This window comes from Ranitomeya imitator, chromosome 6 (genome assembly GCF_032444005.1).
Source record: "Ranitomeya imitator isolate aRanImi1 chromosome 6, aRanImi1.pri, whole genome shotgun sequence".
NCBI classification, from domain to species: Eukaryota; Metazoa; Chordata; class Amphibia; order Anura; family Dendrobatidae; genus Ranitomeya; species Ranitomeya imitator.
In genome coordinates, this window is record NC_091287.1 from 171,765,866 (window position 1) to 171,778,801 (window position 12,936).

The window sequence follows — 12,936 nt, forward strand, 5'->3', positions numbered from 1 at the left end:
AAAAACAAGACCTCACATGACTCTGTGGACCAAAATATGGAAAAATTATAGCTCTCAAAATGTGGTATTGCAAAAAATATTTTTTGCAATAAAAAGGGTCTTTCAGTGTGTGACGGCTGCCAATCATAAAAATCCGCTAAAAAACTCGCTATAAAAGTAAATCAAACCCCCCTTCATCACCCCCTTAGTTAGGGAAAAATAAAAAAAAATGTATTTATTTCCATTTTCCCATTAGGGCTAGGGTTAGGGCTAGGGCTAGGGTTAGGGCTAGGGTTAGGGCTAGGGTTAGGGCTAGGGCTAGGGCTAGGGCTAGGGTTAGGGTTAGGGCTAGGGTTAGGGCTAGGGTTAGGGCTAGGGCTAGGGCTAGGGTTAGGGCTAGGGTTAGGGTTAGGGTTAGGGCTAGGGTTAGGGCTAGGGTTAGGGCTAGGGTTAGGGCTAGGGTTAGGGTTAGGGCTAGGGTTAGGGCTAGGGTTAGGGCTAGGGTTAGGGTTAGGGTTGGGGCTACAGTTAGGGTTGGGGCTAAAGTTAGGGTTAGGGTTTAGATTACATTTACAGTTGGGAATAGGGTTGGGATTAGGGTTAGGGGTGTGTCAGGGTTAGAGGTGTGGTTAGGGTTACCGTTGGAATTAGGGTTAGGGGTGTGTTTAGATTAGGGTTTCAGTTATAATTGGGGGTTTCCACTGTTTCAGCACATCAGCGGCTCTCCAAACACGACATGGCGTCCGATCTCAATTCCAGCCAATTCTGCGTTGAAAAAGTAAAACAGTGCTCCTTCCCTTCCGAGCTCTTCTGTGTGCCCAAACAGGGGTTTACCCCAACATATGGGGTATCAGCGTACTCAGGACAAATTGGACAACAACTTTTGTGGACCAATTTCTCCTGTTACCCTTGGGAAAATACAAAACTGGGGGCTAAAAAATAATTTTTGTGGGAAAACAAAAAGATTTTTTATTTTCACGGCTCTGCGTTATAAACTGTAGTGAAACACTTGGGGGTTCAAAGTTCTCACAACACATCTAGATAAGTTCATTGAGGGGTCTAGTTTCCAATATGGGGTCACTTGTGGGGGGTTTCTACTGTTTAGGTACATTAGGGGCTCTGCAAATGCAATGTGACGCCTGCAGACCAATCCATCTAAGTCTGCATTCCAAATGATGCTCCTTCCCTTCCGAGCCCTCCCATGCGCCCAAACGGTGGTTCCCCCCCACATATCAGGTATCAGCGTACTCAGGACAAATTGGACAACAACATTTAGGGTCCAATTTCTCCTGCTAACCTTGGAAAAATACAAAACTGGGGGCTAAAATATAATTTTTGTGGAAAAAAAAAATATTTTTTATTTGCATGGCTCTGCGTTATAAACTGTAGTGAAATACTTGGGGGTTCAAAGCTCTCACAACACATCAAGATGAGTTCCTTAGGGTGTCTACTTTCCAAAATGGTGTCACTTGTGGGGGGTTTTTACTGTTTAGGTACATTAGGGGCTCTGCAAACGCAATGTGACGCCTGCAGACCATTCCATCTAAGTCTGCATTCCAAATGGCGCTCCTTCCCTTCCGAACCCTCCCATGCGCCGAAACGGTGGTTCCCCCCACATATGGGGTATCAGCGTACTCAGGACAAATTGGACAACAACTTTTGGGGTCCAATTTCTCCTGTTACCCTAGGGAAAATACAAAACTGGGGGCTAAAAAATAATTTTTGTGGGAAAAGAATTTTGTTTTATTTTTATGGCTCTGCATTATAAACTTCTGTGAAGCCCTTGGTGGGTCAAAGTGCTCACCACACATCCAGATAAGTTCCTTAGGGGGTCTACTTTACAAAATGGTGTCACTTGTGGGGGGTTTCAATGTTTAGGCACATCAGTGGCTCTCCAAACGCAACATGGCGTCCCATCTCAATTCCTGTCAATTTTGCATTGAAAAGTCAAACGGCGCTCCTTCCCTTCCGAGCTCTCCCATGCGCCCAAACAGTGGTTTACTGCCACATATGGGGTATCAGCGTACTCAGGACAAATTGGACAACAACTTTTGAGGTCCAATTTCTTCTCTTACCCTTGGAAAAATAAAAAATTGGGGGCAAAAATATAATTTTTGTGAAAAAATATGATTTTTTATTTTTACGGTTCTGCATTATAAACTTCTGTGAAGCACTTGGTGGGTCAAAGTGCTCACCACACATCCAGATAAGTTCCTTAGGGGGTCTACTTTCCAAAATGGTGTCACTTGTGGGGGGTTTCAATGTTTAGGCACATCAGTGGCTCTCCAAACGCAACATGGCGTCCCATCTCAATTCCTGTCAATTTTGCATTGAAAAGTCAAATAGCGCTCCTTCCCTTCCGAGCTCTCCCATGCGCCCAAACAGTGGTTTACTGCCACATATGGGGTATCAGCGTACTCAGGACAAATTGGACAACAACTTTTTGGGTCCAATTTCTCCTGTTACCCTTGGTAAAATAAAACAAATTGGAGCTGAAGTAAATTTTTTGTGTAAAAAAGTTAAATGTTCATTTTTATTTAAACATTCCAAAAATTCCTATTAAAAACCTGAAGGGTTAATAAACTTCTTGAATGTGGTTTTGAGCACCTTGAGGGGTGCAGTTTTTAGAATGGTGTCACACTTGGCATTTTCTATCATATAGACCCCTCAAAATGACTTCAAATGAGACGTGGTCCCTAAAAAAAAATGGTGTTGTAAAAATGAGAAATTGCTGGTCAAATTTTAACCCTTATAACTCCCTAACAAAAAAAAAATTGGTTCCAAAATTATGCTGATGTAAAGGAGACATGTGGGAAATGTTACTTATTAAGTATTTTGTGTGACATATCTCTGTGATTTAATTGCATAAAAATTCAAAGTTTGAAAATTGCGAAATTTTCAAAATTTTCGCCAAATTTCCATTGTTTTCACAAATAAACGCAGGTACTATCAAAGAAATTTTACCACTATCATGAAGTACAATATATCACGAGAAAACAATGTCAGAATCACCAGGATCCGTTGAAGCGTTTCGGAGTTATAACCTCATAAAGGGACAGTGGTCAGAATTGTAAAAATTGGCCTGGTCATTGACGTGCAAACCACCCTTGGGGGTAAAGGGGTTAATTTCTAATAAAATGAATTTTTTGAAAAAAGGCAATATATACTTTTTTTTTCAACACTTCTTTTTTGCCCTTGGTTTACGCACACCTGGGTTGTTTGCTTAATTTAATTTACCATAGGAAAGCGTTTTGCCCATCGAAATGGGTTTATTTAAAACATTAGGACATTAAGCTATATAATTCCAAATCTTTGTCTGCTGAAGCTCATTTGTCTACGGGACAAACCGCACACCAAGGCAGAGTTACTTAAAGGAATAGACCAAACAAGTCTGTAGTTTTTGCCGCTGAGCCTCAAACCAGGCATGTTCGCGATAATGGACATAACCTGATGTGCTCAACTTGGTAGTTCAGAGGTTTCTTAAAACCTACCTAGATTTGCCAGAGCTTCTGCTCAAGGTACGCCACGTCAGCACCCATTTACACTAGTTGGTTACAGCTGCTGTCGCTCTGGCATTGCTGCAGAAGCGCATACAAGTGCCAGCTCACTGACTGGTATGCAATGTCACTACTCGCTGTAACTCCACACTGCACATGCTGGCTAGGCTTTGAGAGCAGCAGTGGCCAGTGGTTAAGTACCAGCTCCAACACACCCGTTGGTATTCTGGTCAGCCTCTGCACATAACAACTGAAGAGTGGATATGGATGTATGACATTTGTGCGGTTCTCCAAGACTTTGAGGACTCCAGAAAGATAGTGAGCTGCGTTGTTCACATAGTGAGCACAACGATCACGCTTGTGTGCAAACCTAACCAGTCGTTGCTCAAAATTAAACATCAAGCTTTGCATGCGGACCAGGTGGGGATGGAGGAAGACATAACACAGAGAGATTGTAGCCAGCCCAGCATAATTTCATCTGCTCAGCACGGATTGGGTTTTAATGAAGAGTTGGACGCTGAGGAGCAGGAACAGAAGCTTGTGGCTAGCGCAACAGAGACTGTTAACCACACAACCCTTGTCCCATCTCTCCTACATGGATGAGAATGAGGAGGAAGAGAGGGAGGAGATGAAGAATCCTCATCATGGTGGAGACAGGGAAGCGTTGGCTGTATGGAGCTTGGCACACATGGCCAACTTTATGCAGTGCTGCCTTTCCTGCGACCCTCATTTTACATTCATCTTGGCCACATGAGGAGGTCATAACAGACAGGCACTTTCGCCTGTCAACTGAGAATGCTGACAGGCTTACTCTCATAAAAATGAACAAAGCCTGGACTAGCCCACACTTTCCCACACAACCAGATGACAGCAGCACATAAAATGTTTTAATATTCAATATATTTGAATGAGGCCCCCCAAAGAAGCTGGCGCAAAACGCGTGTTAGGGCCTGTGACCTCCCAGCATCAGGTAAATCCTAAATGCTTTTCTTGGCACTCTTTTCCCCTCTTGGGACCCTACATTTGTCAGAGCTACCATGAGAGGGTGCATTGGATCTTGATGAGGGGTGATGGTTATTAGCAGATGCTTCATCACAGATCTTATTCCAGACAGAGATTGGATTTCGATTTCAGGTATAAAGAATGCCACAACATGTCATGAAGCTGAATTGTGAAGTGTGGGTGTCACCACGACCTCGTCCAACGTCAGATCCACCTATTTTGTCAGAGCTGGCTGAAACTGGCATGAAAACACAAGAAGTCACTAACGGTTTGCATATGACCTCTTGTTGTGCAAAAAGTTCCCAACTTTTCGAAACATCTTATGCCATTTTGTCTTAAACACTTTGATGAAACTGGGACAATATATCTAAAACATAATTTTTTGACATCTGGGAGAAGGAGCTATGAGAACAAGCAGAAATAGAGTAGGTTAAATGCACAGCACCAGCTGGGCAAAGTATTTAATGTCATTAGATTACTAAAAAAATAATTTTGTGACATGGCACGAGATCTTGTCCACAAGCCATTATAATATGCTGGATAGTATTTATGCAACCCTTAGATATTTTTTATTAATTGCTTTTTTGTGATATTAGGAGATATAATAAATAACACATTAATAAATTAACAGTAGTCATGTCTCAGACCTACAATATACCCTTGACTTATATAAGGCTTATGTTAAGAGAAGTTGCTGCAGCTTCAGCAATATATTACTGGTTAGCGCTGCATCTCCAATAAGTGCTTCATTAATTCATTAATAAGCTATTTAACTACAGTCCTAAGTGCGCAGCTCTCGAGTGACCTGGCATTACATTCCTGTTAAAAGAATTAATCAAATATTGTCATGTCACAATTGTGCCTCATCATCTAATTTCCTGATTACAATCCCAAGCAATTGAAAATTAGATATTTACAACAGCCTATTCCTGACATTGTATCACTTATATAGGATCAATCTCATATGTTTTTATCTGTTTGTATTAGTGGAATATTAGAAACATATTAGGTATCAAATATACAGTAAAATTATTGCTTACACTGTTATTTTAATCCAGGAATTTTTGTTTTTGCGTTTTTGTTTTTCCTTTCCTTGTTCCAACAGCCAAAGCAGACTTGAGCTGTGATAATTTAAGCCGTTTCAGACATCGGACATAATGAACCGTGCATGTGACCTGGGCCAATTTGACCATCGACAAATCATTATATCATCGTGATCGCCCCCGCGCACACATGTGGTGTGCGGCCGATAACCGACGGGTTTCAGCTGATTCTGACAGCTGACACCCGGCACTAGTGCTTCTCACTAGATTAGAATATCATCAAAAAGTGAATTCATTTCAGTTCTTCAACACAAAAAGTGAAACTCATATTTTATATAGAGTCATTACAAACAGAGTGATCTATTTCAAGTGTTTATTTCTGTTAATGGTGATGATTATGGCATACAGCCAAGAAAACGCAAAAGTCATTATCTCAGTAATTTAGAATCATACGCAAAAAACATCTGCCAAGGCTTCCTAAGCATTTAAAAAGGTCCCATAGTCTGTTTCAGTAGGTTCCACAAGCATGGGGAACACTGCTGACTAGTGTTGAGCATTCCGATACTGCAAATATCGGGTATCGGCCGATATTCGCTGTCTCGGAATTCTGAAACTGAGTTCCGATACTTTTGTGATATCGGATTCCGGAATCGGAAGTTCCCATAGTGCAATGATGCACTATAACGGAGTGTGAGTGGTGCGTGGGTGGAGACTGCGAGTCTGTGTGTGCGGGCGGAGTCTGTGCGTGACCGTGGGGGTCTGTGCGGGCCTGCCGGGGGTCTGTGCGTGCCTGCCAGGGTCTGTGCGGGCCTGCTGGGGCTCTGTGCAAGCTGCCTGGGCTCTGTGTGGGCTGCCGGGGCTCTGTGCGAGCTGCCGGGGGTCTGTGCTGACTGCCGGGGGCTCTGTGCGGGCTGCCGGGGCTCTGTGTGGCCTGCCGGGGCTATGTGCGGGCTGCCGGGGGTGTGTGCGTGACTGCCAGGGGCTCTGTGCGGTCTGTCAGGGCTCTGTGCGGGCTGCCGGGGGTCTGTGCGGGCTGCCGGGGGTCTGTGCGTGCCTGCTGGGGGCTCTGTGCGGGCTGCCGGGGCTCTGTGCGGGCTGTCGGGGCTCTGTGCAGGCTGCCGGGGCTCTGTGCGGGCTGCCAGAGCTCTGTGCATGCCTGCCGGGGGTCAGTGCGTGCCTGCCGGGGGCTCTGTGCGGGCTGCCGGGGCTCTGTGCGGGCTTCCGGGGCTCTGTGTGGCCTGCCGGGGCTCTGTGCGGGCTGCCGGGGGTTAAGTGCGGGCTGCCGGGGCTCTGTGCGGGCCTGCTGGGGGTCTGTGCAGGCTGCTGGGGGTCTGTGCGTGCCTGCCGGGGGCTCTGTATGGGCTGCCGGGGCTCTGTGCGGGCTGCTGGGGGTATGTGCATGCCTGCCGGGGGCTCTGTGCTGGCTGCCGGGGCTCTGTGCAGGCTATACATACAGACATACAGTACATTAAACATAGAGTACATGCTCACCATTACTTGTCACTTTGTTCCCCGAAGCCAGTTTCATATGTAAAAAATATTAAAATAACAAACAACCAATATACTCCCTGTCCGCAGAAATCCACGAGTGTCCCACGACGATCTCCCGTGGAGAACGGCTGCATCAGCTGATGTGACCACTCTCCAGGGGCTCCAGGAACACAATGACGGGAGGAAGGTATCCTTCCGCACTGTATTCCTCTGCCGCTGTAAAAAAAAAAAGTCCTTAGTTTCACTTTTGGCATTGCTATGTGAGAAATTTTCCCACGCAGCAATTGCCATAAAGTGAGACTTTGAACTATAGTAACCTCAGTGATGCACTGTAGGAGCCATTATCTCCTGTCAGTGTGTAACTGAGGGTCCTATAGAGCAGTGACATCACCCAATGTCAATGTTCTATAGGGGAGATCGTCGTGGGACACTCGTTATTAATTGGACTACGGCAGACAGGCGCTGAAGTATGGTAAGTATGGTTAAATGAAGAATATTAAAATACTTTTTTCCTAATGTGTGTGTTTTATTAACCCTTTATTACTATTGGATAATAGTGAAATCTGATATTGTCTAAAATCTAGTATTGCCTCACTTAAGTTACTTATAAGTACTATGTAGGCTTATATTAACAAAGTTAGCACAGTGACTGGGTAGAGCAATTGTACCTGGGATCAGAGGTGAAGTGTGCAGTGCTGGAGTATCTTTTCTCTTTGGTTTTCTCAACTCTGGGTCTTTATTTAAAACAGATGGAATTTGCATATTCTTTTGTTGTTTTTCCACTTCATCAAAGCGTTTCAATAATAGCTCTGAAAAATCTAGAGCACATTTTATTTTGTTATAATAAATCTTTAATCAACAGAAATACCAAATAAACACAAGCTGCTTTGGAGAGATTATTAACCTTTTACCCCAATTGGTAGGATATCAGAAAAAAAGTCATGGAAAGCAATGCACAAAATAAGTTAGATCTGGGGAGTGGTTGGTATGTCTTCTTCAAAAATGAAATTACAGGAGTCCTAAGCATAGAAATTACACAAAAAAAAAAAAAAAAAAATGAACCTCTTAAATTGCTCACTAAACTGCCTCCAAAATTGGAAGACAGAAATGAGTTCCTTAGTTCTCTTTAGCGATGTCATATCCAGAGATTGCCATAGATGTTATCAAGCACAATATACAAAATGAATAATATTATATCAGTGATTTATGGTATGAGAAAAAACATAAATAATTCCTCCCTATGTGTCTCAGAAGATCCACGATGTTCCCTGTCCTCCTCCTTTCTTTCTGGTCTAAAAGGCTTCCTCCACTGACCAAAAATATTGCTAAGCTCTAACCCATAGCCTTTCCCCAACCAATAATGAAAAAGGTCAGTAGTAAATTAACCCTTGTTTTCTCTGCAAGATTTTTACAAAACTGTTTAGCATTCATTTCTAAGTTTAGGGTTCCTTTAATAAATGGTGTCCTTACCTGGAGTAAACGGTGGCTTGTGTAGGGCTGGGGTGTCTTTTCTCCGAGGTTGTTTTAGATCTATTTCATTTTTCTGGGAAGCAAGGGCAGTTTTTCCTTTTCTTACTTTCATCTGGATATCACACTTCCTTATCAGTTGTTCAGAAAGGTTGTCTGGAAATTATTATTATTTTTTTTAATGGATATGAGAGCAATTTTTCCTTGTTAAAAATGTATATATAAAACTTCTAGAATGTTTCTTCCTATTGCTTTGCCATCCGCAAACACGCAGAAGACTCGATGGAACCCAGTTTCATTAAAAATCAATGGACCTATCACGATTTAAAAAAAATGAATCTATCCTATTGGCCAATCAGAATTGCTTACTAAAGTCATGTATTTCATTCTCCACCTTCACTTGCAATTAGTCAATTTAACAATAAGAATTTAGCCTTGTTCTTCATTTATTTCTGCCTTTGTATTAAACTTTAAAGTTGCTAAATGCCCCATTTAATTTTTTTTATCATTTATCCTCCAAAATATATACAAAATGCTTAAATTATATGTGAATGAAAATATTTTATTATTTTCTTTATTATGCTTTGTCAGCCGCACAGTTCCCGATCCCATGAGGAGAAACCTTAGCCCATCTCTTCCCATCTGGCAGCAGCTCTTTTACCAGAAAGGAAGCCATATCAGGTTTCTAAGTTTCAGCAGGATGAATCATTGTCTGCTGTGATCAAGGTAATTCTGCATGACTCATCCTTGTATCGAAAACCTAAAAGCTTACAGCGCTGTTCTTCCTTGTCCTCTCTGTCCTCTGAGGGATCCAGCGGAGACACAAATTCTGTTGACATAATTTAAAGGTTTCTTCTTCCTGTGAAAATGTATACAAGAATGAGAAATAAGAAACAAATATTCATAAGTCACATTCATATTCATAAGACAAGCCTATAACCTGCAGTAACCACCGATCGACCAAACCGCTGCACGGCCAGCTCTATCCTCGCCTACTGTATTCTCACCCATCCCTTATAGATTGTGAACCCTCGCGGGCAGGGCCCTCTCTCCTCCTGTACCAGTTATGACTTGTATTGTTTAAGATTATTGTACTTGTTTTTATTATTTATACCCCTCATCACATGTAAAGCGTCATGGAATAAATGGCGCTATAACAATAAATAATAAAAATAATAATAATAATAATAATAAGTTTACTAAACATCGGTGCAGACTTTAAAAAATGTGGTAATTTTTTTTATTGTATTGTATATTTGTTATGCAACATTCTATATAATTCATGACAAAACATGCATATGTAGAAATCTAGAGATACCTATAAATGTGAAAAAGTGATACTGTACTTAGAACTACTGAAATTTTATTTTGAACAAATTTTTCTCCAGTAATTTGCTTTGATATCTTCTGGTGGTGTAAACTGCAGTGTTTTACACTTGAAAAACTCAACTAAGAAATGCAGAAAAAAAAAGGAATGTGCAAAAAAAGTCTTAATAATTGAATACTATATAGATACATAATACAAATACATAGATGATCTATGATAGATACAAGAATAGACATTATATACTACACATAGATTTATTATGATGTTATATTTGCATCAAGCACAAAGCTGCAGAACACACTCTTTTACTTTTAGGCGCAGGTTAATATTACTTCTAGTAAATATCTAAGCAGATGAACATTTACTACATTTAGTGTCTTGACGCAACCTGTAACATAAGTGGGAAAATGAATTGAACATATGCTAAACATATGGTATGATCTAGAAAGCTCATTTAATAGCATGATAAAATTGATCCACATATCATTGTTCACATATGTGATGGCTTACTCAATAGCCTTGAATAATTTATATCCTAACCTCTAAGAATAATGGTTTAAATTGCTCATTAGAAGCTTTGTGGAGAAAGATAACATGAAAAAGTAAAAAAAATTTTGTGCAGTAAATTGTATACTAAACCATTTCTAACTTTATTATATAGAATACAATGAATGAGTAGCCTATGCATACCTAATGCCGTAAGTAAAATTAATACATTTATTACAGTTAATCATATGCCAAACATAATAGAGGTGAAACGAATACTTGAAAATGATGAGACCAATTTTTTTTTTTATGGAAAGCTATTCAAAGGCCCTTTTACTGTACTTTCAAAGTACCGTATACACTTTCAATGAGATCATATGCGATGCAGAGAGTTGTAGTCGTACCATGGGTTTAACACAATGTAGAAATTCAACCATTGTGACTTTTATTGTAAAATTAAAATTGTACAAAAGACAGATAAATATATAAACATGTGGAGCAAATATATTACAAAAAGGCATCCTATATTCTACACATAAAATATTCTATGGTTGAAAGTCAGACAAGACTGCAAGAAATCTAAGTTTGCTATAGTACTCACAAACGAAGCAATGCTGGCTGGGAGCTCTGTGCCGCTGGAGGTCCTGGTCCAGCTGATGGTGCCTTCTGTTCTCCACTCCTATATAAATGACTGCAAGAGGTGTTACCATAGAAACATTCAATTAGGACCAAGGACAACACCGTGCAGCCCCATTTGCAGTCCCGTTGCAATGGTTTTCTTATGTAATTCTAATGACATAATCATCTAAAGAAATGAGAACATAAAAGAAAACATTTATCAGGCCACTAAAGCATGAGAACACACAGATGATGCAAGTTTAGAATGAGTTGCACGAATATCGGCAAAGAGAAGAGTCGAGCAGTGGTAGAATAGTACTCATGTCTGAATGATATAAGAAGTAGTGTGGTAGAACATCGTGTAATAAAGTATAATGAAGCCTGATGGCACTGAGCAATTAGAACACAGTTCAGAAAAGCAGTTATGGAAGTCTAATACATGGAAAAAATAACACGGTCTACAATAAATTGCTCATATTTTAAGCCATTGCTCACTTTTATATACATGTGATAACAACTTCAAGATATTGCTATGAAAAAGCATAACTTATTTCCGTCAGGGCATAATATAATGTTCCAAGCACTTTTTTTTTTTAGGCACAACATTAGTGTAAAAGGAACCTGGTAAATCAGATTTATTTTTCATATTTTACATATTTACAGTATTTTTCGCTTTATAAGACACACCTGATTATAAGACGCGCCTTGATTTTAGAGGAGGAAAATAAGAAAAAAATTATTTTGAGCCAAATTGTGTGCAAAAAACTTGCGGATGAGCACTGCTATAGGGGATCTGAGGTGATGCACTGTTTTGGGGGATCTGCAGGGAACACACTTATGGGAGGATCTGCGGATGACACACTGTTATGGAGGATCTGTGATGACACACTGTTATGGGGGATCTGCAGGGTACACACTTATGGGAGGACCTGTGGATGACACACAGTTATGGGGGATCTGTGGTGACGCACTCTAATGGGGGTCTGCAGGGTACACACTTATGGGAGGATCTGTGGATGACACTGTTATGAGGGATCTGCGGATGACACACTATACATTGTGCAGGGACAAATATCTGATATACATGTGATAACTTCAAGATATTGCTATGAAAAAGCATAACTTATTTCCGTCAGGGCATTATATAATGTTCCAAGAACTTTTTTTTTTAGGCACAACATTAGTGTAAAAGGAACCTGGTAAATCAGATTTATTTTTCATATTTTACATATTTACAGTATTTTTCGCTTTATACGACACACCTGATTATAAGACGCACCTAGATTTTAGAGGAGGAAAATAAGAAAAAAAATATTTTGAGCAAAATTTTGTGCAAAAAACTTGTGGATGATGTACTGTTATAGGGGATTTGTGGTGATGCACTTTTTTTCGGGGATCTGCAGGGAACACACTTATGGGAGGATCTGCGGAATGCACACTGTTATGGGGGATCTGTGGTGACGCACTGTTATGGGGGATCTGCAGGGCACACACTTATGGGAGGATCTGCGGATGACACATTGTTATGGAGGATCTGTGGTGACGCACTGTTATGGGGGATCTGCAGGGTACACACTTATGGGAGGATCTGCGGATGATGCACTGTTATGGGGATCTTTGGTGACGCACTGTTATGGAGGATCTGCAGGGTTCACACTTATGGGAGGATCTGCAGATGACACACTGTTATGGAGGATCTGTGGTGACGCACTCTAATGGGGATCTGCAGGGTACACACTTATGGGACGATCTGCGGATGACACACTGTTATGGGGGATCTGTGGTGATTAGTGTTGAGCGATACCTTCCGATATTCAAAAGTATCGGTATCGGATTGGATCGGCCGATATCGGAAAAATATCGGATCTCGCCGATACCGATACCCGATACCAATGCAAGTCAATGGGACCAAAATATCGGAATTAAAATAAACCCTTTCCTTCCTTGTAGGTTAATTCCACATGAAGGAAAACATCTAAGAATAACGTAGAATGTATCGGAGGAGGTCGAGGAAACATTAAAGGCA

General features: G+C 41.1%; 1 protein-coding gene across 1 annotated transcript in view; it reads right to left on the reverse strand.

Annotated features, from left to right (window-relative positions):
- The window catches only part of PPP1R17 (protein phosphatase 1 regulatory subunit 17), a 59,304-nt gene extending 48,363 nt beyond the window's left edge, over positions 1-10,941 (reverse strand). The window contains exons 1-4 of the mRNA XM_069732486.1: positions 10,894-10,941; positions 9,252-9,338; positions 8,483-8,635; positions 7,681-7,830 (exon numbers count right to left, since the gene is read on the reverse strand). Of these exons, the coding sequence (XP_069588587.1) occupies positions 7,681-7,830; positions 8,483-8,635; positions 9,252-9,318 (370 nt within the window). The 5' untranslated portion in view covers positions 9,319-9,338; positions 10,894-10,941. The remainder of the gene's footprint in view (positions 1-7,680; positions 7,831-8,482; positions 8,636-9,251; positions 9,339-10,893) is intronic.
- Positions 10,942-12,936: the final 1,995 nt, after the last annotated feature.